Raw genomic sequence first — 26,500 nt, 5'->3', positions numbered from 1 at the left:
TGGTAGTTTTAGGTGCTCCAGTCTCTTATCACACAGCATATTTTACAGACCTGTTATGCGTTTGGTGGCACGTCTTTGAACTCCTTCAGTTATTCTGTTGTCATGCTTGTAGGAGGGGGATGTCAGACATCTTCCGAAGTCCAAGAACGGCCTAAAAATAGCCTTGTAAAGTCTCAGGAAGACAGTACGGGAGCGGCTGGTGATAGTGCGTTTCAGCAGGCCTAGACTTGAGTTAGCTTTCGACACTACTTGTTGCCAAAGCCCGCGGAACTTAAGTATAGTCTAAGAGGACGTTCAGCTAAATTGCCTGGCCCTAGAATTCATACTGAACAGTCCAGATTTTCTCCAAAAAATTCAATAATAAAGTTTTGGAATATTTATGAAAGTTATTTGGATTGGCATTCTTCTATTTTGCTTTCTAAAAATAATTTAAAACTATATGTAATAGATAATTATTAATTATTATGAAGCCATGGTTACCGGTGCTGGTGTTTTTTATATTAAGTTTTTTATTTGATATGGAATGTGAGCTATGAGTTGAATGTGGTGTCTTATTTACTTTTTTATTATGTGTATCTTTATTGTTTGTTATTATTTATTTTTCATTACTTTTATAATATTACTTATTTTTTCTTTTAAGGGTGCCGGTTTTCGAGTATAACTCACTTTGTAGGCACCCTCTTTAAATATTTTTCTTACAGGACAGACAGACACTTGTTCTATTGATATAGATAACTAGCTTACTTGTCATGCATTGCTGCAATCTCATAAGAAAGAGAATAAAAGGAAAATCCCCCCTCTGTATTAATAACAGTTATGTTTTTATAATAAAATTATTTGAAAAATTAACCCCCCCCCCTTCTTCAGAAAAATCATAGGGGAGTATAGTAGCAGTATAGTATTTTTCCCCTTTTTTTTCTTCTTTTTTTTGCATTCCATCCAAATTTATATGTCTTTTTTTTTCATTCAATATATTTCTCTGATTTTTTTTTTTTTATATATATTTAATCCTAACTTCCAATCTCTTCCTCGTTTATATATTTGTTTTCAATTATTTGTGAAGTTTCCTGTCAATTCTCCTATTTTCATAAATGTCTCTTATCCATTTTTTTTTTAAGTATGTTTTTTTTTCTTTTTTTTTTATGTGCTTTATAATAGTGTCTTATTCGTTTTGTTGGCCCTTTAGAAGCTGAGCTTCTTGGGCGTGTATAAACTTTAAGTTTGTAATTGTTTTTTTTTAGTATTAATAAATTGATTGATTGATTGATTGATTGAGAATATCCATACTTGGGACATTCCATTCCTTTAACAGGCCTAAAAAGACATCAACCCTCATCTTGCAAAAAAAAAAAAAAAGAAAAAAAGAAATGCACAACGCCATTTTGCCATTGCCAATGCCATTTGCCATTTTGTCCTAAAGTGGAAGGGTCCTAAATTTTAGGTACACTCTCAAAAATATTTTGTGAAGTTCTGTAAAATATTTAGGGATATATAGGGGTTGAAGTGACCATTTACTTACACTCCCTTATTCATTAGTTCCTTATGAAATAGAATTGGTGGGTCTGTAGAGTTCTTTTTAGAATTTCAGATTAAAATTGAATTATTTTTTCAGTGACAATGTTTGGACTGTCCTAAGTATCAGTACTTGGGAAAAGTCCTATGTATGGCAACTATAAACAAAAACTAAATAGCCAGGGTTATTTTGCTTTGACATATTAAGATAACTTGGAAGTCCGTGAGTTAGTCCATACAATTATGCAAGAAAAAATGGATTACACATTGGGATGACAAGAAAGAATAGGCAATAAATGGTATTATGAATTTATGTCACAAAATCAAGGCCTCTTACTCAGAAAATTTGAAGCAACTAGTCTCTCAAGGGGAACCAGTTTCAACTGCTACAATGTTAGCATCTTCTTCTCCAAGCTCTGTAGTGTTATGATCAGGTATTCTTTCTCTCTCCGAATTATATGGAATATGGAAGAGAGTGCCTTGACCACTATACAGAAGCCACACAAGATTATTGCAGAGAAAAGAATATGTCAAGTTGGAAGAGCAACTTCTGCAGATAGAGGACATACTGTGGTAATTCTTGCCTGTGTTTCAGCATCTGGAGACTCAATTCCACCAATACTGGTCTTCCCAAGGAAAAAGAAAACAGGAAGGATGACTATAGGGGCTTTACCTGGTACTGTTGCTTGCATTAGGGACAGTGGCTGGACTACAGCCTCAATGATCATTGAGTTTCTTCACCACTTTGTCTCCACAGCATGGCCAAGCAAATAGAAGCCCCAGCTACTTATTATGGATAATTATGAATCTCACTTATCAGTTGAAGCCATCTTGTTAGCCAAAGATAACCATTTTATCAGGTTGACCTTTCCACCACATGCATCCCAAAAACTGCAACCACTTGATCTTGGGGTCTTCTACTCTCTGAAATCCTGTTATAACAAAGCTATTTCCAGTTTCTCTGTATGAAATCCCCCAGGTTCTTAGCGTTGCTTAACCCCTCTCATTTACCCTAATAAACCACTGGAGGTTTTCAAGCAAAGGTAAGCCCATTTAATGGCAGCATCTTTGTCAATGAAGACTTTTTGCCATCAGCAACACCTGACAAACCATTGAGTGAGCCTGCATCTGAGCCAAGAGATGAAGACTTAAGTTTGTCAAATCCAGAAGAAGGGGGAGGTGTAACCTAACACAAGTCACCTGCACTTCAATCCAGACAGTTTCACCTGCCATGATAAGGCCATATCCAAAGACTTGTATGAGAAAGGCCACATCAAGAGGTCAACCAAAAGAAGTCTGCAGAATACTGAAAGAAACTCCAGAGAAAAAAAGATTGAGGAGCAGACAATGCTTCGAAAAGCTAAGAAAGTGAAAGAGGCTCTCAAAAACCATTGTTTAAAATCCAAAAACTATAAGATATCACTCTTTATTAAAAGTGACAGCAGCTCAGAAGAGGTTTCAGCCTTGAAGGATGCTTTTGGATCCAATGAAAGGATTCAGTAGAGGAGCCTTCGTTTCTGGTTTAAATGTTGGCATTTTTGTTTTGTTTCTTGAGCAAGAAACAAAAAAAGGAAAATGCTGCAGTGTTGGTGAACTCATTTCAAAACTTGCAGAAGAACAAGAAGTAGAAGTTCACTATTTTAAAAGAAGTGTTCCATTCTTGAAGTTTGTCCTGGCTGATGCTTCCTACCAGTAGTTTCACTGATATTACAACTCTCTTGCCAAATCCTGAGCCTTCAGGACAGACTATAAGACAAGCAGGACACTTTGTATTTCCTCTTCATCTATCAGAATTTGATATAATGTAGACACATTAATCTTTACTCTCTATTAAATAGCTGAGTTTTGTATCAAGAAGACATACTAGGGTCTGTTTCAAGTGTGGTTACCACTTGTTTCATCTATAGAGCCCCATTCCATACTTGAGACAAAACAGGGAGGGGGGAGGGGTTGTGAAATTAATGCCTTTCCTTAAAAACTTAATGAACTACCAGTCTTAAACCTTGGGAATAACTGTCTTAGTTAATGCAAAAGATACTGAAAAATGTTTGTTTCCTCATCACAAAGCATGAGGAGGTTGGAGGCAAACAAAACCAAATTGTTCCAAGTACAGACATTCTCCCCTACACTGCAAAAATCCTCCCCCATAGAAAAACTGCCCATTCAACTCCCTTTTATTGGGGAATTGAGCCCATGAATCATAAACCAAATAATGGACTAAATCAATAATGGACTAAACCAATATTCACAATTATATTCAAACATCATGACTGAATAATCAAGTCCATAAATTAAAAAAAAAAAAAAAAAAAAAAAAAAAAAAAAAAAAAAAACAGTGCACTGAATTGATAAACACAAATAATACTTTTTTGTGCTTTCACGCCAAAGAGTTAATCCAAGGTTGAATGAAGTTGTCCTTTAACAAACATATATATGAATTAATTTATTTGGACTGCATATACAAAAAAACAAGCAAATCAAACATATTTAAATGTGGAAAATCCCCCCTGCAGAAAATGTTACTAGGACATGAGGGATCATCAAGAAGGGAATGGTGGTTGATTAAAGTAATTGATGCATAGAGAATAAGTTTAGTCTAATTTCTGGGCATGTCATGAAGCAAGAATTTTGTTTATTAAGGATCGAAAATTCTTAAATTGGTGTATAAAATCCTCCTCGTGGAATAATCCCCTTCCCAGTCACCTTTGCAAGTCAAAAACAAAAAAGAGTTTTGAAAAATTGCCAAGTGAAAAATCATTCAAATACAAAGCTGATTTATTAAGGATAGAGGCTATTTATTTTCCATTCATCATTAAAATTAATTACAAAACAAATCCTTAGAGATTACAAAGAAGTGCTTGATATCCAGACATGTCTTCTTTTTCTCTCTTGTTTTCCCAGCACTAGCTGGTCATTGGAACATTGTAGGGGAACTGGAGTGGATGACTATCTTAGGTTCTTGGAATTTGTGTATTTTTCCCACCCCATAAAGGTAAGCATTAACTGGTGATTGGTTTTAATGCTACATAGCTTACTTCACCCAAAATTCCAAATAAAAAGACTATATTTGACAAATAATTGTTACCATCACAATATTCTTTTATGACATTTTTTTTTAGCAGAAATTTTTGATCCTGTAATACTTAAGTTTCTTCCCAATACCTCTTGGGTTTTTTTTCAAATTCTTTCTGATTTTGTGTTTTCCAATACTAGAGACTAAGTCTGACTAGAGCAAAGTTATTTTTAATCTTAGAGCTAAGGCTCTAATCCAACAACCCTTCCTCCTCCTCTTGGAGGAGGAATCACCCTCTCGGGAAAAAGGGGGTTGAAGAATATTGACATGCTATGCTTGACGCCCTGCTTCTTAAACGTGCACTGCCTGTGCTTGTAATTGCTTGCTTGCTTATCAGAGTATAAACACATACTGACCAAATACTGACAAACTCTCCAAAAGTGACCCCACGTACCTCAGCGCCTCTAGAGGGTAAATGTTGTACTACTTAATCGCTTCAAGCCAATTAATTAAATTTAATACAGGTTTTACGGAACAAGTATAATCACCTACGGAACTTGTGATTTACTCGCCAGGTTCGCATAGGTATGGAATCGTCTCCGGAGACGCGGACAAAGGGTCACTTTTTTTGTGTGGAGAGGATAGGTTTTGTCAGTACTTGTTGTATGTGTTTATACTTTGCTTGCTTATATATGATTAGTACCGTGCTTACAATTGCTTGATTGTTTATATATGCTTTTTGTTGTAGGTTCTTGCTTGGGTTTCCATTAAATCATTAATCTAAACCAAAGATATTGCATGGTGTCAGAAGTAAAACAGTAATCTGGATAGTAACCCACATCCGTCTTTGGACTGGTCATCGGCAAACCTTAAATCGGCCTGGAAAAGGTTCAAACAACACTGTGAATTAATGTTCTCTGGACCACTGGAAGGCAAATCTCAGGCTGTCCAGTGCTCGTATTTATTAATATGGGTTGGTGATAAAGGAAGAGACATTTTCAGCACATGGACTCTAACCGATGCTGAGACAATCAGGGTTCAAACTTACCTTAATAAATTTGGAGCCCATGTTGAACCCATATCAAAGCCCATAGTGACAAGATTTACTTTCCACAAGCGAGACCAGGGTAATGAAAATATCGAACAAAATGTGCCCGATCTCAAGTTAATTGCTAATGACTGTGACTTTGGTACTAGTAGAGATGACCTAATAAGAGATCACCTTGTCTTTGGGGTTAAGAGTGACAGGATTAGAGAGAAATTGCTAAGTGAAGGAGGGACATTCACCCTTGCCAGAGCAATAGAGACTTGCCGCGCCATTGAATCTGTACAGGAAACCCAAACGCAAATGACAGCTGCTAATAAGGCTTCAGTGCCTGTGATGAAACAAGAGATAGATGCCGTGAAGAGACAGTAGAGCAACAAGGAATGCTATTTCTGTGGTCCACCTTATACCAAGAACCACAACTGCCCAGCCAGGGCAAAACATGTTTGAAATGCAACAAACTGAATCAGTTTGCCAAAGTATGTAAAAGCAAAGTTGTGAATGAGATAAGCCAACAAGAGGCAGACACAAATGCAAGTGAGTTTATGATCAACACTGTCAACAGCAGGTTACTAAAACATGAAGATGGGCCAGATGCTGTAATAAGAATTGTTGATAAGAAACTAGACTTAGTCTTCAAGACAGACACAGGCGCAGAAGCAAACGTTCTTCCAGTCAGTGACTATAATATCATGGTACCTAAACCTTGTTTACAACCAACAAATGACATTATCACAAGCTACTCTAGAGAAAGATTACAGGTTTTGGGGCTTGTAGAACAATGGATCTGCAACAAAGAATGCGAGAAATAGGTTCACCAGTTTCATATGGTCGACACTGATCACAAGCCAATCCTTAGCAGAAAGACAAGTCAGAATATGAACTTGATCAAATTCATTCTGAATGTACATAACGAACCTGAACCCACAGTGAAACCCGAAACGGCCAGAATACTTGACGAATATAGAGATGTTTCTGAAGGCTTAGGAAAACTCCCAGGAAAGTGTAAAATCCACTTGAAAAAAGGAGCTGTACCGACAGTCCAAAAAGAGTCCCATTTGCCCTGCAAGAAAAACTCAAGGAAGAACTAGATCGCCTTGAATTCAAGGGCATCATTGAGAAGACGACTACACCAACTGAATGGGTAACTCAATCGTAGTCGTCCAAAAACCAAATGGATCTCTCAGGATTTGTTTAAATCCCGTTGATCTAAACAAATGGGTGCAGCGTCCTTACCAGCCAATACGATCATTTGATGATGTTGCAGCAATATGTTCAGGATCTAATACATTTTTCAAACTGGATGCAAGACATGGATACTGGTCCATGGAGCTATATGAGGAGTCATCTCGACTAACTACCTTTAGCACTACATTTGGCAGATATCGCTGGAAGCGATGTCTATTTGGAGTCAATTTGGCACAGGACGAGTTCCAACGGAAGATGGAGGAAGTCTTCGCAGGACTCGACATTGAACTCATAATAGATAATATTGCTGGAACTGCAGCAAATACAGAAGATCATGACGCCAAGTTGAGGCTGGTATTAAAACGAGCCAGAGAAAAAAGAGTAAGGTTCAACCGAGATAAATTTATTTTTAATGCCGTAAGCATTCCATACTTTAGGCACTTGCTGACCACTGAAGGGATCAAAGCAGATCCAGAGAAGACGAATGCAATTGCGAACATGCCAGCACCAGAATCACACGAACAGCTACAGGTGCTCCTAGGCATGTCCAACTATTTAGCAAGATACATCCCAAACCTCTCGACTTTAAACCACCCTCTGTGTGAACTGTCTAAATCCAAGACTTACAACTGGATAACCCAGCATGAGAATGCAAGGAAGCAAATCCAAGCCTCAATCTGCAAGAACCTCTCATACTTTGACCATAAGAGCAGAAATGTGGAAGTCATAGTAGATGCCTCTCAACATGGTTTAGGAGCCCAACTAGTCGTCGACAGCAAAACAGTTGCCTTTGGATCCCGGTCCCTCAGCAGAGCAGAAAAACGGCATTCACAAATTGAGAAAGAAATGCTAGCCGTAACATACACTTACAAACACTTTCGCCGAGGTAGGACAGCCACCATAACCACCGACCACAAGCCTCTCGAGTCCATACTTAAGAAGCCCATATCCAAGGCTCCATTGTGACTTCAAAGAATGATGATTGAGGTTCAGAAGTACGACATACAAGTCATATATCGCCCTGGATCCGAGATTACTGTTGCAGATGACCTTTCCAGATTACACTTGCCTGAAACAGATACAGACACACAGCATGACCCCGAATTTGCAGTACTGAGTATTCTCAAATCTGTCCCGATTCACGACAACAAGATCAAACAAATCCTGGAGCAAACAAGGATAGACTAAAACCTACAGGTGTTGGTCAAGACCATCGCTGAGGGATGGCCCGATCATCGCCATGAATGCAACACTGCAATACTCAAGTTTTGGAATCACAGAGATGAACTAACATATATGGATGGCGTGATTCTGAAGGGCGACAGAATCATAATCCCAGAAACACTTTAGAATGACATTTCAAACTAACTGCACGCTTCCCATCTAGGAACGGTCAAAACCAAAGAACGAGCCAGGATGGTAGTTTTCTGGCCAAACATTACAAAAAATATTGAGAACATGATTGGCAGCTGCAATACTTGTGGTACTATGGCACAAAACCAAGCCAAAGAGAGTATGATAACATCCGAAATCCCCACCCATCCATACGAACATGTCGGAATTGATATTTTCGAATTCATGGGATCTCAGTATTTAGTTACTGCTGACTATTACAGCAAATTCATCGAAGTCGATAAGTTAACAACTAGCACATCACAGCAAGTGATCACCAAACTGAAGGCCCACTTTGCAGACATGGGATCCCGAAAACACTGACGTCAGACAACGGGACCCAGTTTTCGCCAAAGGAATTCAGAGAATTCGTAGACAAATGGAGCATTGTCCACAAAACGTCAAGCCCAAACTATCCACAGTCAAATGGATTTAGCGAAAAAGCGGTACAGACGGCAAAATGGATCATGTCCCAAGCTGTACAACACCGGTCTGATCCATACTTGGCCATGCTGGAGTACCATAACACGCCAGTCGATGGGCTAGCCTCACCAGCACAGTTACTGATGAGCTAACAACTCAGATCCATCTTACCAGTTCTTCCCAAACACTTCGATCCCAAGGTCATTCCACCTTCATCTTTCCAACAAGCCAGAGAAAGAGAACAGAAACTACAAAGTGAATCGTATAATAGACACTCAAAGGACCTAAACCCACTGCTCAAGGATCAGACTGTCTGGGTAAAGCTCGACCCGAATGCTAGGTGGCAGAAAACACTGATACTGGAAAATTATGAATACGCCCCATGATCCTACATTCTTCAAACAGAGAATGGAAAGATCTACATACGAAACAGGCAACAGATCAGAGAGAGAAACCAAGGTATGCCCACCAAGCCGCATTTTGAAGCAACATCCCCGGAACCCAGCATGCCTGGAGACCAACCCCACGCATCTCCTCAAGCCCAAATAGAAATCGAACATCCACATAACGCCCCGTCTAGTCCCACAAAGTTCCCAACACTCCCTCGTGCTGCAACAACACCCGCCGAAGGATTTAATACCCAATAGCAGATGCTGCCACGGCAGTCTCCTCCACGATCCCCTCCGCACCTAACCCAACGACCAAGACAGCCTCCACGCGACACCACGCGTTCTGGCCAAATCACAAAGCCACCCACTAGGCTCAACATTTGAAGTTATCAAAATAAGGAGAATGATGAATATTGACATGCTATGCTTGACGCCCTGCTTTTTAAAAGTGCACTGCCTGTGCTTGTAATTGCTTACTTGCTTATATATGATTAGTGCCGTGCTTACAATTGCTTGATTGCTTATATGTACTTTTTGTTGTAGGTGTTTGCTTGGGTTTCCATTAAACCATTGATCTAAACCAAAGATATTGCAGGGGTGGTATATTATTTTTTGTCCAAGATAACCTCCAACCAAAACTCATCCCCACCCCCAACTTATCAGATTATGATGAAATCCTATCGCTGAGCCTTAGACCAAAAGTACTTTCCTGCCCTTTCAATTTAATTGTATTCGCTGTCTTCTATCACTCCCTTAACCAAAGTATTGACCAGAAACGCAAATTTATGCACCAATTCCTGGTAAGTGCTGACTTTATATTATGAAATTATCCAAACGCTGGTATTTTCTTACTTGGCGATGCAAATGACCTGAGGATGGACTCTATTGGTACCTCTCTTAATGTTAAACAACTGATTAAAATTTCTACAGCAAAAGGTAACACCTCTCTGGATGTTATTTGTTCAAATATGAGTAAGTATTACAGCCCCCTGCAAGCATTGCTACCATTAGGAGGCAATTACCACTACTGTCTTCTTTTTTCTCCTTCTTCAGCCATTGAACATTCCTTAACTACCTCCATTGGGGTTTGGCGTCCCCTCAGTTACACAGGCCTTTTTCTCTTTTGGTTCATGGCTGACCAGTGAAAGTTGGTCAGACCTTTATAATTCTAATAACCTTGATGATAAAATGTTGATTTTTCACAAAAAACTAATTGATTCCTACTCATTATGCTTCCCAGAAAAAAAAATCAGAAAATGCTCCAGTGATAAAGCTTACATAAATAATCACATAAAAATGCTAATCTGTACAAAAATAAACTTATTTAAAGGGATAATTTAGCTAAAGCAAATAAATTAAGAAAGGAATTAAATAGTCAAATTAGAAACGCTGCCGGAGCCTACTTAAAAATGAAATAAGACTTGTGCCATGATAAACCAAAGAATTGGTACTCTGAAATTAGAAAAACTTACCAGCAAGAGTCAAGAACAACTAAATTTTAATATAAATGAACCTCCAAAGACCACAGCTAATGACCTCAATAATTTTCTGGCTTCTATTGTCCAGAGTCTCACATCACTATCTTACATATTTCCAAATGTTCCTGATCCTTTTTCATTCCCCCATATTTCCTCACTTGATGTAAAAAAAAATTAAAAACTAAAACAATCAAGCATTTGCCCCTAAGATATTCCTGTTCCTCTTATTGAAGCTTTCAGTGATTACCTTTTAAGGCCCCTATCCACCCTGTTTAATGAGATTACCGAATCTGGACAGTTCCCTCAATATTGGAAACAAGGCTTTATTACCCCAATCAAAAAGAAAAATGGGAAGCCTGGCTTTGATGGCATTTGTCCTATTACCCTCACCTCAATTTTTTCAAAATTGTATGGAAGTTTCCTCGCAGAAAGCTATAGATGTAAGTCCCCCTCATTGATCTTATACAGTTTGGTAATCTCACATCCATGTCAACCTTCCATTTCAGTCTTCCATTAAGTCTTGACCTGTCAAGACGTCTTGTTTTGAAATAAATGACGCTTGTGATTTTTAAGTGAAGACGCGAGATCAGCCTTGTGAACTTTTCTTTAGCAAGTGCCAGTGCTAATCGTAGCTTAGGCAACCAGGTTTTAGTTGAAGATGTAGCTTCCAATTCAAGGTCTGTCTCGTTTTTATTCCTTAGCCTAGAAAGTCCCATCCTTGTAATGAATGCTACAGAAAATGTGGAACTTGGTCTTCCCAGTGTTCTAAGTGCAATGCTTGGTTGTACCCTGCTTGTGCTGGTATAACAAAAAGTAATCGTCTTAAAAACCCTAATTGGTTATGCTTTCAGTGCCGAGCGTCGATGGTTGAAAATGACGTGATTAATTCCATCGATAATCAACGATATTTGCATCGATTATCAACCAGAAGTGGTTCAACCAATCGAGGCTGTAAAATCCCCCGTTATTTCGGATGAAGAAAATTCATCTATCTCCAACGAAAATCAGTTTGAAGTTATCGATCAAAATGGTATTAAAAATTACCCCAGTGTACTTTGTGTTTTGAGTAATGTCAAAAATAGTTCTGGTGAATCGATCGATTCTGCATAAGTAAACACAATCCATCAATTCCAAAATACTCCCCAAATCTATGTTTTCAGTAAAGGTGAATTGACAAGAATTGCAGAAACGGCTAGTGACTTCGAGCCCCATACCTGTGAAGATTGCCTAAACAAGACGCGGAAATCGTCAATCTCAGGAAATGGATTACTAATCTTGAATTTCTTTATGATAGTTTATCTGATCTTTACGAACGCCAGAAAAGTGATCTTTTCAAGGACAATGAAATCAAAATGTTAAAAGTTGGTTTTCAGCTAGCAATTGTTGATGCTATACATGCATTAAAATCCCCTACATCGCCCAGTGTTTCTCCTTCAGCTGATACTTCTAATCCAAATATGCGTTATCCAAATTTTTCAAGTGGCGTAAAAACTTTAAAACCCTTTGAACCTGAAAACGTCACTATATGCAATCAAGCAAGTGCTAGTGAACTTCCCTCGTCAGAATTTTTTCAAGGGATTAAAAATGTTACGCAAACTATTCCTTCTGACCTTGTTTTAACTGAAGATAATTTATTATTGAAATCCAGTGGTAATGACACATCTTTAAAAATTGACAATGATGTCGAACTTACAAGCGGAAGTTTTCACCCAGTGCAATCATATATTAAAAAAAATGAGTTCAGTGGTCTTAACTGCAATAAACCCAATGTTTGCTTTAGATTTTTAGAAATTTGGTGTATATCTAACAGTTTTAAACTTTTTTATGTTTGCAAGTTTCATTTTTTTACCTGTTGCATAAATAAACTATGTAAAGTTCCCCATGTTGATATCTGTAAACAATTTTCAAGTGGAAGATGCTTTGGCTGTGTAAAACATCATATCAAATTGCCCATTAAGAGTCGTAGTAGGTTCCACAAAACTGGGCTGCCCAGAGGCCATCTAAATTCTGCTAATTCTACTAAATGTTTATTAAACCATTGCTCACACACAAGAAAGCCCTCGAGCCATCCAGTCCTTACTAATCGAGTATCTATCCAAAGGATACCCTCGTCTCCATATCCACGTCCTTACCCCCGTCCTTCTTTTTCAAAGATAAACCCACCCACCCCTCCGGCTGCTTTCCAACATTTTCCTACCCTTCCATCTATCATGCCCCACCACCTTGCGTACCCACTCAACGTGGACTTTTCCTACCATTCCCCTGCAAAAATAACCTCATCTCTCTTTATTCCTCCAGTTCACCCCAAACTCAACCGCTACTTACCGCTGTTTAGAGTCTCCGCTAGTACCTGCTCAATTAAATGCAATTGTATTTGAAAAAGATGGATTTGATCCCCCTGTCCCTTGTTCTCACTATCCGAGTTTAGCCCCCGTCAAGAATTCCACTAGAACCCCTGACCCCATCTGTGACATAAAAAAAGTAAAGTATAAAAACGGTACCTTGACAAGTCGCTTTCGATCCCCCCCACTTATGTTGAGCAACGCTGAAAGCCTTAACTTTGAAAAACTTAATGAATTAGACACCCTTTCTAAAATATATACATTAGATCTAATTGCTATTACTGCAGTTCAAGCTCAAAATTTGCACATGTTGAAGATTAACTATTTTTCTTGATTTATTAAACTCAGACCAGAAAACCACCCTCTGGGTAAGAAAGGTAGCGGAATTCTGTTCTTTGTCCGTAATGACTTGTACTCAAGTGAAATCTCAATTCCGTGGCTTGCTCCCTTTGATGAGATTATGTAGGTGTGTGTTCGACCTAAAGTCTTGCCGCGTCCTTTCAATTTAATTGTCCTGTGTTGTTTTTATTACTCCCCTAATCAGAGATCTGCTGACAAAAGAAATTTTATCGAAAAATTACATGCAAGTCCTGATTTTGTACCAAAGTTTATAGAATTAACCAGTATGATCATTCCCTATCTCACCCATTATAAAAACCCGGAACGAGGTGCAAGTGCTCCGAAGAACGTAGAAACATAAGCGGCATTAGATCTTTTCACGGGTAGACAAGTCAGATTTCTCTTGGACGCGAATCGGAAATCAGTGGAAGAAACAATCGGAAATAAGTGGAAACCCGCTATTACGAATAATGCACTTTGTAACCATTTCTCATGGATTGGCGCAAACACACTGATACATAACTGCACAAACAAGTGGGAGGAGGTTTTTGTTCGCGGCGAGAATGAAGACCAGAAATGATCTGCGATAAACTTACTGGTTAATTCTATAAACTGTGCTTTGTACTATCAAAATACCCAAATGCAGGAATTTTCCTGATGAGTGACGCAAACGATATAAGGCTTGATTCTACATGTAATGCTTTTAATTTAAAACAGGTCGTTAATGTCCAAACTACATAAGGCAATACTACTCTTGATTTAATTTGCACTAATCTTTCGAAGTTTTATAAACCCATCTCCACTCTGCCCCCTCTAGGGGGTAGTTACCACTTCATCCTTTTCCTATCTCCGCTGACTAGAAAAAAACAGTCGTTTTCTATAACTGAAACCGCTTATAGACCTCTCACTGACTCAGGACTTTTCAATTTTGGCTCCTGGATGACTACTGAAAATTAGTCCACCGTATATCAGGCAAATGCATTCGCTGTATGGATTTGTCCCTCCTAAATTTATTGAGGAGTAATTATGAATCCCACTTCCCTGAGAAAAAATTTAAAACGTGTTCTAAAGATAAGCCTTATGTTACTGAGTCTTTTAAAAAACTATAAGAAAAAAAAATCAATTTTTTCAAAGCAGGTCGTATTACTGAGGCAAATGGTCTAAGGAAGTTCATAAAGAAAAAATTAACATAAGCAGCTTCTAATTATTATAATAGTAAAGTCAAAGATCTATGTTCTAACAAACCCAAGCAATGGTACAGAAAAATTAAAGAAATATGCGGAAAAAGTCCTTTTGAAGTTGATTTTTATCTCCCTGAACCCTCTAATATGACTGCCAACGATTTAAACTTGTATCTTGCTTCCATCGTGCAAAGTCTCCGCTCTTTCACTGGCTCAAGTACGACTATTTCTCCCAATATTTGCTTCCACTTTATTTCTCCCTCTGATGTTATAAATAAAATTCTAAAGCTAAGAAAATCAAGTATTTGTCCCTTGGACATCCCAGTTGACTTAATAAAAGCCTTTTCAGACGAAATTGCTGACCCTTTATCAAATATTTTCAACCACATCACAAAATTTGGTAAATTCCCAAGTTGCTGAAAACAAGGTCCCAAAAAAATGCACCAGTCTGACTTTCGCCAATATTCGCCCCATTACACTCACTTCAGTTTTTTCAAACTTTATGAAAGTTTCGTCTGTGACTGGCTTAGGGATATAATTTGTCCGTGTATTGACACCCGGCAGTTTGGTAACTTAAGCAAAACTTCCACCACCCATTACCTTGTGCATTTAATGCATACCATCGTAAGTAACCTTGATAAACCAAATGTTTGGCTGAACCTTGTCTTAGTTGATTTCCAAAAAGCTTTTGACCTAGTTGACCACACCATCCTAATTCGTTCACTGATGGTTAACTTTGAACTTGATCCTCTGTTAGTAAATATTGTTGTATCGTTTCTTTCGAATAGATCTCAAGTTGTTAAATACAAAAATATTTTCTCTAACCCCCTGCCTATATTATGGAATTCCATATTGTGGAATTCCTCAAAGAACCTTATTGGAACCACTTTTATTTCTAGTCATGATTAACGATATTGGTAGGGATTTTCCCAAAAGGTGGAAATACGTGGATGACTTGTGGATCCTTGAAGTATGTAACAGGAATACTAAAAGTGACCCCCTCGGAATCCTAATCCACATTTCAGATGAAGCTAAGAACCTAAATATGAAAGTAAATTCCACCAAATCAAATATAATGACGATAAATTTTTTGAAATCCACTCCCGCTTTCCTTGACCCTAGCCCACCCGAAATGCTTGTGAAACTTGTTAAAGTCCTTGGTATCACAATTTCAAATAATCTTAAATGGGACATGCATGTTTCTAATATTGTTAAACAAGCAAAAGTTTCACTATCTATGTTAAAAATTTTGAACAAATTTAATTGCCCCAAGATGCAGTCCCTCCGTGTTTATTTATCATTTATCAGGCCGCTATTAGAATATGCATGTCCGGTCTGGCATTCGCATCTTTCAAGCGAGCTTAGTGACAAAATTGAGTTGGTCCAAAAGCTTTTTTGCTCAGGATCATCTACAAAGAGAGCAAAATTCCATACTCCTTCCTCCTTAAATCCGCAGGTACAAATTTGTACCTGCAGTACAAATTTGTTTGCGTTTTGCTAAATCTGCAATATCTACTCCTCGTAATGAGGACATCTTTCCTGATTTACATGACCCTATTAGACCCCGTCTCCCCCGCTTAGCTTCCTTGGCAATTCCAACATATTCACATATCCATACCGTTACTTAGAGGTTCCGGAAAAGTTTTATCCCCTTTATTTTGGCACACCTAAATAATCCCTAAAATATGTTCTCCATAAAAATTGACTCCCTCATAACTTATGTTGTTGTGTATGTTGAAATTAATAAAGCGTCATTTTTTTTTTCTCTTCATATTTTTTACTTTTATTTTTTCTTTTGTTCACCCTAATTTATTTTGATTTTCTTTTATTAACTTTAATTTTAATTTTTTTCCACCTTTATTTGTATTCCTTTCTTCAATTTTAAATATATATTTTGGCAAATAATTTGGCTTGATTTTAAGTGTTTTTTTTTAATTTTATGTACTTTACCTTGAACACGATTTCGGCAATGCTTTTCTTCTTGTCTGTGATTTTCTTTTATCCCTCACCCCTTCTTCTTCTATATTTCTGTTTCTATTCTAGTCATTTGTTAAATTCTTATTGAACATTTTTATGCTGGATTGGTGTTTCTTTTCTTGCTGTATTATTTGTTTCTTCGTTTTGCTTTGTCTATTTCTTTTTGACATATGAAGCGAATCCGGCTCTATTAGAGCTTGTGATAGCCTTTGGAAAATAAATATTATCTTATCTAACCTCTCATTACCTGATCCATCTTGTTGATACCATGGGTAAATTACTTGAAAAACCTAAAACTTGGCTTAGAGTTAAGCCTGATTTCTATTGATCTTCAAAAAGCTTTTGTTTTGATTAACCACAATTTACTCATAGATAAACTTATAAATGAATTCCACATTGAAACTTTCCTGGTTAAGCTTGTTGCCTCTTTTCTCTCTAATAGATCTCAAGCAGTTAAATATCTAAATTGTTTCTCAGATCATCTCCCCATATTTAATGGCATTCCTCAGGGGACTATTCTAGGCCCTCTCCCTTTTTCTCTTATGATTAACACCCTTTCAACCCTTTATGACAATAGGTGGAAATTTGTCAATGACTTGACAGTTTTAGAGATATAGTCATAAAAACAAATTTAGCAACTCAATCCAATGGGCATACTCCAAGATATTGCCTGTGAGGCCTCTTCCCTTGACACGACAGTTAACCCATCTAAACCCACAATAGTCTCAGTAAGTTTCCTTAAATCTCCTCCCCTTTTTCTTATTCCTGTTCCTCCTGAAACCTCTGTCACATCTCTTAAGCTCCTTGGTGTTACAATTTTTTCCAATTTGAAATGAAAAGCCCATATATATATAAATAATATCCTACAACAAGCAAACTCCTTGCTTTCCCTCCTTAAACTTTTAAATAAATTTAGTTGCCCCCAATCACATTTACTACTAGTATACATTTCTTTTGTGCATCCCATATTAGAGTATGCTTGTCCTTTGTGGCACCCTGGCCTCTCAAATGAAGCAAGATGAGAGATTGAAAATGTCCAAAAGAAAACTCTAAGAATTATTTTTAAAGAGGGCAAGGTATGATATTTGCATTTGAGAAACATTTCAAAACTAGAGACCCTCAAGCAAAGAAAAAATAATTTGTGCCTCTGTTTTGGTAAGTTGGCACTTCTGAACCCCTGTACTGTGAACCTTTTCCCTGAATACCATGTACCTGATAGAAATCGTCCTCCACAAACTGTGTCCCAGCCTATCCCCATCTTATCTCCCATTCTTTGTACTAACTTGTGCTATAAAAAATCTTTTATCCCTTTTTTACTGATATAAAAAATAGTTGTTAATTTGTATATAAATCTTATCTCTTACATATAAAAGTAATGGCTCGTTTTTCTTTTCTTATTCCCTACCCCCTTACTATGTTGTTTTTAAAACATTTTTAAATGTATATATTATTTATTTTTTTTAGTTTTATCAGTTTTTATCTTTTTAACTTGTTGACATTTTGCAGTTTTTAATATAACTGACAAAGGAATGATATGTTATTCCAATATTTTTTGTTTTTGCATTGTTTGCCATTTTTTAGTTGTTGTGCTTTCTTTATGATTTTCTTGTTTATTTGTTCTTTCATGAACATTGAAATTCGAATTTGGCCCTTCAGGGCCTGTGATAGTAATTTCTCACAATAAATATCTTATCTTATCTCCCTATCTACAAATTTTAAAACAAATCAATTATAATATTTGATCAAATAAGAGGAAAGAAATAAAAATCTGGTTGTTTAAATGGAGACTGGATAAATTCTAACTTGATTGGAGCAATTATTAATTTTGTCATGTGCAAAAAGGTATGCACAGGCAGCTTCCTGAAAGACAATCAGTTTCATTGGCTGCCAGTGATGAAAATTAGTTACAATTACAACCCTACCAGTTCTTTACCTTTGGCTGAACTTAGTTTAGTTTTTCCAAATGAGTAATAAAAGTTAGGAACTCTAAACAAAGCAAGAAGCAAATATATAGCTTCTAATCAGCACTAACTCAAACTTATTCTTAGGCCTTGGGCAGAGTTAAGGGAAACAGGCCTTGATTTAAATGGAATTACATGAGGGCTGAGTTAAACAGGAGTTCAGTTAAATGGGGGTTCAGTTAAATAGGATTGAGTTGCATGTAGATCCAGCTGAACAGAGGCTCAGTTGCAAAAGGGTGTAGCTAATAGGGGTTTAGTTGCATGGGAATTCAGTTACACAAGGATTCAGTTACAAAGGGGTTCAATTGTACCTGGATCAGATTCATGAGGGTTCAATTACACACAAAAACCCTATCAATCATCTTTTCTGCTCTTTAAATGCATTTGAATGTTGATGTGATTCACTTGAAAAATGTTTTTTTTTTCAAAATTAAGGGTCAAAAGTATAGTCAGTCAAAGGGTGCATGTCCTGCCCATGACTCACCAAAATATTGCCATGCCCTATCAGCAGGGCCTGTACCCCATGTTGAAAATCATGAGCCTAGCCTAAGTGAATCATGAAACCTGTCATGTCTGCAATCTTCTAAGCTCTAGAAATAAGAAAATAGCAGATATAGTAGCTTGCCAATACCTTTGCACAGTATATTTTTAGCCCTGGATTCATTCCTGGAAGTTTTATCTACATAGCTTAGCCTTCTTTCCAAAATAAACAAGCAAGAAGAGCATTAATGCAAAATCAGGGAAGGCCTATTGAGAGTGAAACCTGAAAAAGAGAGCAAAGAGGGTTAACAGAGTAGCTTGGCAATACCTCCCCAGAGTATGTTTTTAGCCCTGGATTGATTACTGAAAATTTCATTTTCCTAACCTAGCCCCTTTCTAGGATAGTCAAAAGTAGCTTCTCTGGAATTTTACTATGGTATGCAAAAAAATTGCAGATAACAAATTTTGATGGCCCTTCTACTATACTTTATCTCCCTCCCCCTTTTCTAGAGGGCCCTGACCTTTGGTGACTTTTAACAATTTGGGTAAATTTCTAGTGGGCCACATAATTTAGCTAAGATGAAAGTGAAAACAACATGATGTCTTTTTTTATGTTTTGTAATAATTCAAGAATTGCTTCTGGGGCTAGTTGCATCTTGAGCCCTTAAAGGGGCCCCAAAGGTATTTCATTTTTGCAACCACATAAAGAAGTTATCAACACTAGTTAAGTTAATAAAAAGTGGTTGAAAATATATCACTAGCTTATAAATAAGTTGTTCAAGAGCAATATATTCCAAAACAGTTATTAAAAAAAATTCAAACCTCATTTATTAGGCACCTCAAATATAAACCGTTTTTCTACTGTTTCACGTTTTTTGAATGCAGTCAACAAAAAAGCAATGAATTTTCCAATTCAAAACTTTGCTGTTGAGAATTCACGGTATATGTTTGCACATTAGGGGGTGGGGGTGGGTAAATTTCATGGTAAATTTGCAGCAGGCCATATAATTTAGCTAGGATGAAAGTGAAAACATCATTTGATGCTATTTTATGCTCTTTCATTATTCATATAAATTATCTTTGGGGCCCCTTTAAGGGCTCAAGATGCAATTAGCCCAAAAAGCAATTCTTGAATTATGCAAGAGCATAAAAAAAGGCATCAAATGATGTTATCACTTTCATCTTAGCTAAATTATGTGGCCAACTAGAAATTTACCAAAAGCTGCATGTTATAAAAGTGAAACCTTGCAAAATAGGTCTTCTGTTTAAATAAAGTACAACACAACTATTTTCAGCTTCACAACTTTGCTCAATCCCAATTTATAAGTTTTTAAAGACATACAAATAAATTTCCTAAACTTTGAAAAAAAAACATTCTTAAAATTCTACTCAAATAACAGGATTTACATTTCCAGAACTAGCCTAAAGCCAGAGAAAAATAAACTGATAATTGAAAATTAAGGTAAAATGCTGTTTTGTCAAAATTTCAATAGGTAGACCTGTCATGTAGGCAAATTTCAGGACCCTTTAGAGGTCCTGACAAGGAGAAGGAGTGGAGGTACTTCAAAAAACATTCCCAGGACACACTTTAGCCTGTAGGCCCATCCCTGAAAGTTTCATTTTCCTAACCTAACCCCTTTTCAAGATAGCCAAAGGTAGCTAAAGTAGAATTTTACTGTTATTAAATAAAAAAAAAATTTGACAAAATAAGTTTTTTAAAGAAAAGTAAAGAACTCCATTAAACAAAAAATGAGCAAAAATAAAACCAAATAATTTACCAAGCATGAAAATACCACAAATCAGCATCAATAAATAAATGAAACCCAAAAAAACAGAAATTACAATAAATAACCAAGTCAAACTCAAAACAAGGAGAAATTAACATAAGTTGGGCTCAATGCCTTCCCAAGGCCAGAACATAATTTGCACTTTACTGAAAAAGATATAAATGTTTTTACTTTAATGCACATTCATTTGTATTTTTTTCAGTAAAGTAAAAATTATGTTCTGGCCTTGGGAAGGCATGGGGATTTTTTTGAAAAAAAAGTTTTTTTTAATTAATTTCTGTTTGTTTTATATTGACATTGTCTTTTCAGGGAAAAAGAAAAAATACATCATACCCACAAAAATCTTTACTATAAATATGTCAAGCCTTCTAATCACTTTTGACTATCAAAAAGGGCACTAGGCCTTTCAACTTCTAATCAAATGAGCAATTTTTGAGTTTCTACAACAACACTTTCTACAAACACCTTATATGCCCCCAGGGCATAAATCACAACCCTTACCCTAAGTGATGTAGGGGTGGCTGTCATGCTCTTTGACCTAATTTCCAGAACTTCCAGCTAGGTTAAACAAAATGGCTATCTCAAAATTTTGATTGGATGTGTTTTGGGAAATGGTGGGCATGAGAGGGGTGTTAGTTGCTCTCCAATCACTTTCAACTATTAAAAAAGGCAATAGCCCTTTCAATTTCCAATCAAATGAGCCCTTTTGAAGTTTTTACAAAAACACTTTCAATAAAAAGCTTATATACCCCCAGGGCAAAACTTACAACCCTTGCCCTGAGGGCTGGGGGAGGTGTCAGCCTCAAAAGCCTAATTTCCAGAACTTTCTACTATGTTGAACAAAATGGCTATCTGAAAATTTTGATTGGATGTGTTCAGAGGAATGGTGGGCATAAGAGGGGGTTAGTTACCCTCCAATCACTTTTGACTATTAAAAAGGGCACTAACCCTTTGAATTTCCAATCAAATGAGCCTTTTTTGAAGTTTCTACAATGCTTTCTATGAAAACCTTATTTGCCCCCAGGGCATAACTTACAACCCTTGCCCTGAGGGTTATGGGGGGGAGTGCCCTCCTCAAAAACATAATTTCTATCTGGAAATCAACTATGCTGAACAAAATTTTGATTGGATGTGTTTTGGGAAATGGTGGGTGTGGAAGGGCCATTAGTTGCCTTCCAATCACTTTTGACTATTAAACATGTGTCCTTCTCAATAGTCTCAATTGTGTATTAATACTGCAACAAGCCCTAAACAAGAACTCTACCATAGTTTCCAACATGAATTAGGAACCAAACTGAAATAGGAACCAAATAAAACATTTTGCAGTTTATATTGTTGACTTACAAATAAAGTAAACATACCACTTGATGCCTTTTTTTCTGCTCTTTCCAAATATAGTTATCATTTTGGTAAAAAATTTTGGCTGTTCATATTACTGACTTACCATTTAAGTGAAAAAACCACTCAATGCTTTTTTTATGCTCTTTATGAATATAATAATTGCTTCTATTGGAAATTCAATTGAGGGGCTAAATTTATTTCTGATGTAAATGAGAGGTAAGTTTAAACTTTTCTCCCACCCCCCTAATGTGCAAATATATACCCTGAATTGGTATATATTGGGGTGGGGGTAAAAATCCATTCCCAACAAAATTGATTATTATATTTGTAAACAGCATAAAAACAGCATTAAGTGGTATATTTACTTTATTCATAAGTCAATAATATGAACAAAAAAAAAAAAAATACAACTTAACTAGTGTTGATAACTTCTGTGTGTGGTTACAATACAGGGTATATATTTGCACATTAGGGGGGTGGGGTGGGTAAATTTGAATTTCTAATAGAAGCCATTATTATATTTGTAAAAAGCAAGGCTGTAACCAGAGCAGGTTAGGGGGGTTTGAACCCTGCAAAATGTTTTCTTGATTTGTAAAGCATAACAAAAATGGATATAAACAAATTTTTTATGTGTTTTTTGTGTAACCTCCCCCCCCCCCCAAAAAAGAAAATTAAGTAAAAACCCCTCCAAAAAAATCCTGGGTACAGCCTTTGTAAAGAGCATAGAAAAGGCACCGAGTGGTATGTTCACTTTATTCCTAAGTTAATAATATGAAGTGCCAAAAATTTCAATCATTTTTTTTTTTAAATGAATGTAAAATTCTACTTTAGCTACTTTTGGCTATCTCGGAAGAGGGTTAGATTAGGAAAATGAAACTTTCAGGGATGGGTCTATAGGCTAAAGTATGTCCTGGAAGTTATTTTGAAGTACCTAACTCCACTAGAGGGTCCTGACCTTTGATAACCTTTAAAAATCCATGTATTATAGAAGTGAAATCTTGCAAAATAGATCTTCTGCTTAAATGAAGTAAAACAAAATTGTTTTCAGCTTCACAACTTTGCTCAATCCCAATTTATAAGGTTTTGAAGATATGCAAAGAAATTTCCTAAATTAAAAAAAGACAAAAAACATTGATATGGCTTAAAATTCTACTCAAATAATAAAAATTGCACTTTTCAGAACTAAAACCAGAGAAAAAGCAACTGATAACTGAAAATTAAGGTAAATGTAGTTTTGTCAAAATTTCAATAGGTATAGAGGTTAAGTTAGGAAAATGAAACTTTCAGGGATGGGTCTACAGGCTAAAGTGTGTCCCCAAAAGGTATTTTGAAGTATATATCTCAATGCCTTCTCTCTCTAGAGGGTCATTATCAAAGCATTAGTTGGGTCTCTGTAGGTAGTAAATTACTTAGTAATATGATACTTTTTAGACTGAGAGATGCTGTAGACAAAGTTTTAAGAGAAGAGTAGTTTGGTTTTAGAAAAGGTAGAGGATGTGTCAACCAATTTTTCACTCATAGGTTAATAATTGAGAAGTGCCTGGGTTGTCAAACACCTTTGGTCCTCAGTTTTATAGATTATGATCAAGCATTTGATTATGTTGATAGAAGAGCTTTAGTAAAGGTTTTATCCTTGTATGGTATACCAGACAAATACATTAAAGTGATTAGTGCTATGTACAAGAATAACACTGCTGCAGTTAAGGTAGGAAATGAGGTTAGCAGCTGGTTTTGTATTAAATCAGGTGTTAAGCAGGGTTTGTGTTCTATCCCCCTTTATACGGATTATTTTGATGGACTTTGTTTTAAGGAGCACAGGAAAGGCAATGTGAGACCACGGAATCAAATGGGGAGGAAAAAGTCTCCTGGACTTGGATTATGCTGATGATTTAAGCATCCTAGATGAAAGTGTGAGCAAAATGAATGAAGTTTTAGAGGTTTTGTGAGTTCAGGGTGCTAGAATTGGTTTGAATATTAATGTTAGGAAGACTAAGTCACTAAGGCTAGGAACAAGTGAAGATGAAAAGGTGACATTGGGTAATGAAAAGATTGATCAGGTGGACAGCTTCACTTACATTGGTAGGATTATTAGTAGCAATGGTGGGAGCAGTTAAGATGTTAAAAATAGAATAGCCAAGGCTCTGGGTGTTTTTTCACAGTTAAAAAAGCCTGGAAGAATAGGAAGATAAGTCTGTAAACCAAGATTAGAATATTAGAAGCTACAGTGATGACAGTGGTCAAATATGGCTCTGAAGCATGGATGCTCCAAAAAGCAGATTTAAGATTTGCTAGATGTTTTCCAGAGAAATTGCTTAAGGATTGTTCTGGGTACCTGGCTGACTGACTGTATTTCAAACAATAGGCTATACAAAATATGGTTCAATACTGCTCTAAAGGGCTATAATGAAAGAAAGGTTGAGGTGGCTAGGGCACATTGTGAGGATGAAGGATGACAGATTGCCAAAGATTGTTCTTTTTAGCCAACCATCTAGGGCTAAACAGAAAGCAGGTCATCCTTGTCTGGGGTGGGAGGACATCATAAAGAAAGATTTAAAGGAAATGGGAACTTTGTGGGTGGTGTAAAAAGGGAGGCTTTGAATAGATTGAGGTGGAGGAGTGTGCATAGCTGTGTTGGCCTCAGGCGGCTTGGTACTGTGGTGAGTTGTTAGTAGTAGTATTTGCATATCTTTAAAACTGTATAGGCCTAAATTGGGATTGAGGAAAGTTGTGAAGCTGAAAACAATTTTGTTTTACTTCATTTAAGCAGAAGATCTATTTTGCATAATTTCACTTTTATAACACACAGATTTTTAAGGGCATCAAAGGTCAGGACCCTCTAGAGGGAGAAGGAGTGGAGGTAGGTACTTCAAAATAACTTCCCAAGACATATTTTAGCCTGTAAATTCATCCCTGAAAGTTTTATTCTCCTAATCTAACCCCTTTCCAAGATAGCCAAAAGGAGCTAAAGTATAATTTTACTGAATTTTACCCCCACCACTATATGTGCCAATTCATGGGTGTAGGGAGGGGGGCAGCTAACCCCCCCCCCCTAGACCTTCAAATTTACATTAGATATGGCTCAAAAGGCAGTTGATAAAAGGCCCTCCATCACACTATTGACTGCCCCCCTAGACAATATGCTGCCTATACCCATGTACCAATTCAAGGTAGGCCTATATATTTGCAAATTAGGGGGGGAGGGGGGGGGGTAAAGTTTATTTCTGATCCAAATAAGAAGTAAGTTTACACTTTAATCCTACCCCTAATATGCAAATATATACCCAGAATTGGTATATATAGGGGTGGAGGTAAAATTCATTTGCAACAAAATGATTATTATATTTGTAAAGAGCATAAAAAAAGACATCAAGTGGTATGTTCGCTTTATTCGTAAGTCAATAGGCTAATATGAACTGCGAAATATTTACCCACTTTTTTCCCCTATCTGATTTTTGAGTTAGTCTAGCCTACAATTTTAGGCCTAATTAACTGCCTAGCTCCACTTACCATTTTCTTGATCTGCTGCTCCCGCAGAGGAGGCTGAATCTTGCAGCCAAGACGGAATAAAAACAGCTGCATTTATATTAGGTACAAACGAATGTCCATCCACGTTTGACTCAGTCATTTCATCAGGAGTTTTTTCCGGCATATTTGATTAGGATTTTGGCAGATTGCTAATTATGAAATTGTACAATAATAAACCTGAAAAAAAATCTTCTTCTGGCACAAAACTATTATTAAAAAGTTTTTCCTATATTATTTGCATATTCTAAATTCCCCATTAAAATATAAATTGCTATAATAGACTGTTATACAGATATTAATTTATATAGTAGTTTCCAATATAGAATAGATAGCAATAACGCATAAGTATGTAAGCATATATAACACTAGTTACTGTGCTCATAAACTTTTGAGAAGACATGGAATGCCAGCCAAACTATCCAAAAGTATTTGATAGGATTCCAAGAGTGGCTGCTCTAGTATTAAAAATTGCTAGAGCTATGCTACTCTGCAGAATACACACCAGTTAGTAAAACATTTATAATTGGCCTAGAGGCCATTCCCACTGTCCCCCAAATCTCAAACTTTCTTAGATTCATTGAGATTTTACTTTTAAAGCACAAACAGACAATTCAAAAATTTAAATAAAAACATAATTCTTACCAAGGTTACAAACTAAGTTTGTCTGTAAATTTGATTTACGTTAGCACAACCGAATCTGTGCCTAATGTAATTTTTTAATGGTTGTTTCAATTGTGTCGATTCTCCTTCAACTTTTTGCTTTCGTTACCATAATAGACCTCTCTTTTCTTTATAAATTTTGAGCACTTCCCAAGGTTTTTTGTGTTACATGTATTTTGCCTTTTTTAGCACTAAAAACGACTTTGAAGAGGTCTTTGCCAAAATTTCTAGTGTGTTTTCACTAGTCACTTCCTGAAAACATCTACTACCAGTACTAACAACTTGCCGCAGCACCAAGCCACCTGGGGCCAACACAGATACGCAGGTCACTGTTCCATCAAAATCTACTAAGAGCATCCCTCTTTACACCTTCCCAGGAAGTTCCCTTCCCTTTCAGTATTTCTTTACAACATCATCCACCCCAACCGAGGACGACCTGTTTTCCGTTTAGCCCAAAAAGGATGATT

General features: G+C 36.7%; 1 protein-coding gene across 1 annotated transcript in view; it reads right to left on the bottom strand.

Moving 5' to 3' along the window:
* The window catches only part of eRF3 (eukaryotic translation release factor 3), an 85,482-nt gene extending 59,963 nt beyond the window's left edge, over positions 1-25,519 (bottom strand). The window contains exon 1 of the mRNA XM_089103726.1: positions 25,356-25,519. Within this exon, the coding sequence (XP_088959852.1) occupies positions 25,356-25,497 (142 nt within the window). The 5' untranslated portion in view covers positions 25,498-25,519. The remainder of the gene's footprint in view (positions 1-25,355) is intronic.
* Positions 25,520-26,500: the final 981 nt, after the last annotated feature.

This window comes from Artemia sp. Qi Xiang Cuo, chromosome 17 (assembly GCF_049724085.1).
Source record: "Artemia sp. Qi Xiang Cuo chromosome 17, ASM4972408v1, whole genome shotgun sequence".
In the NCBI taxonomy this organism is placed as follows: domain Eukaryota; kingdom Metazoa; phylum Arthropoda; class Branchiopoda; order Anostraca; family Artemiidae; genus Artemia; species Artemia sp. Qi Xiang Cuo.
The sequence above is the reverse complement of the archived record's forward strand: the minus strand, read 5'-3'. Positions and strand labels throughout refer to the sequence as shown.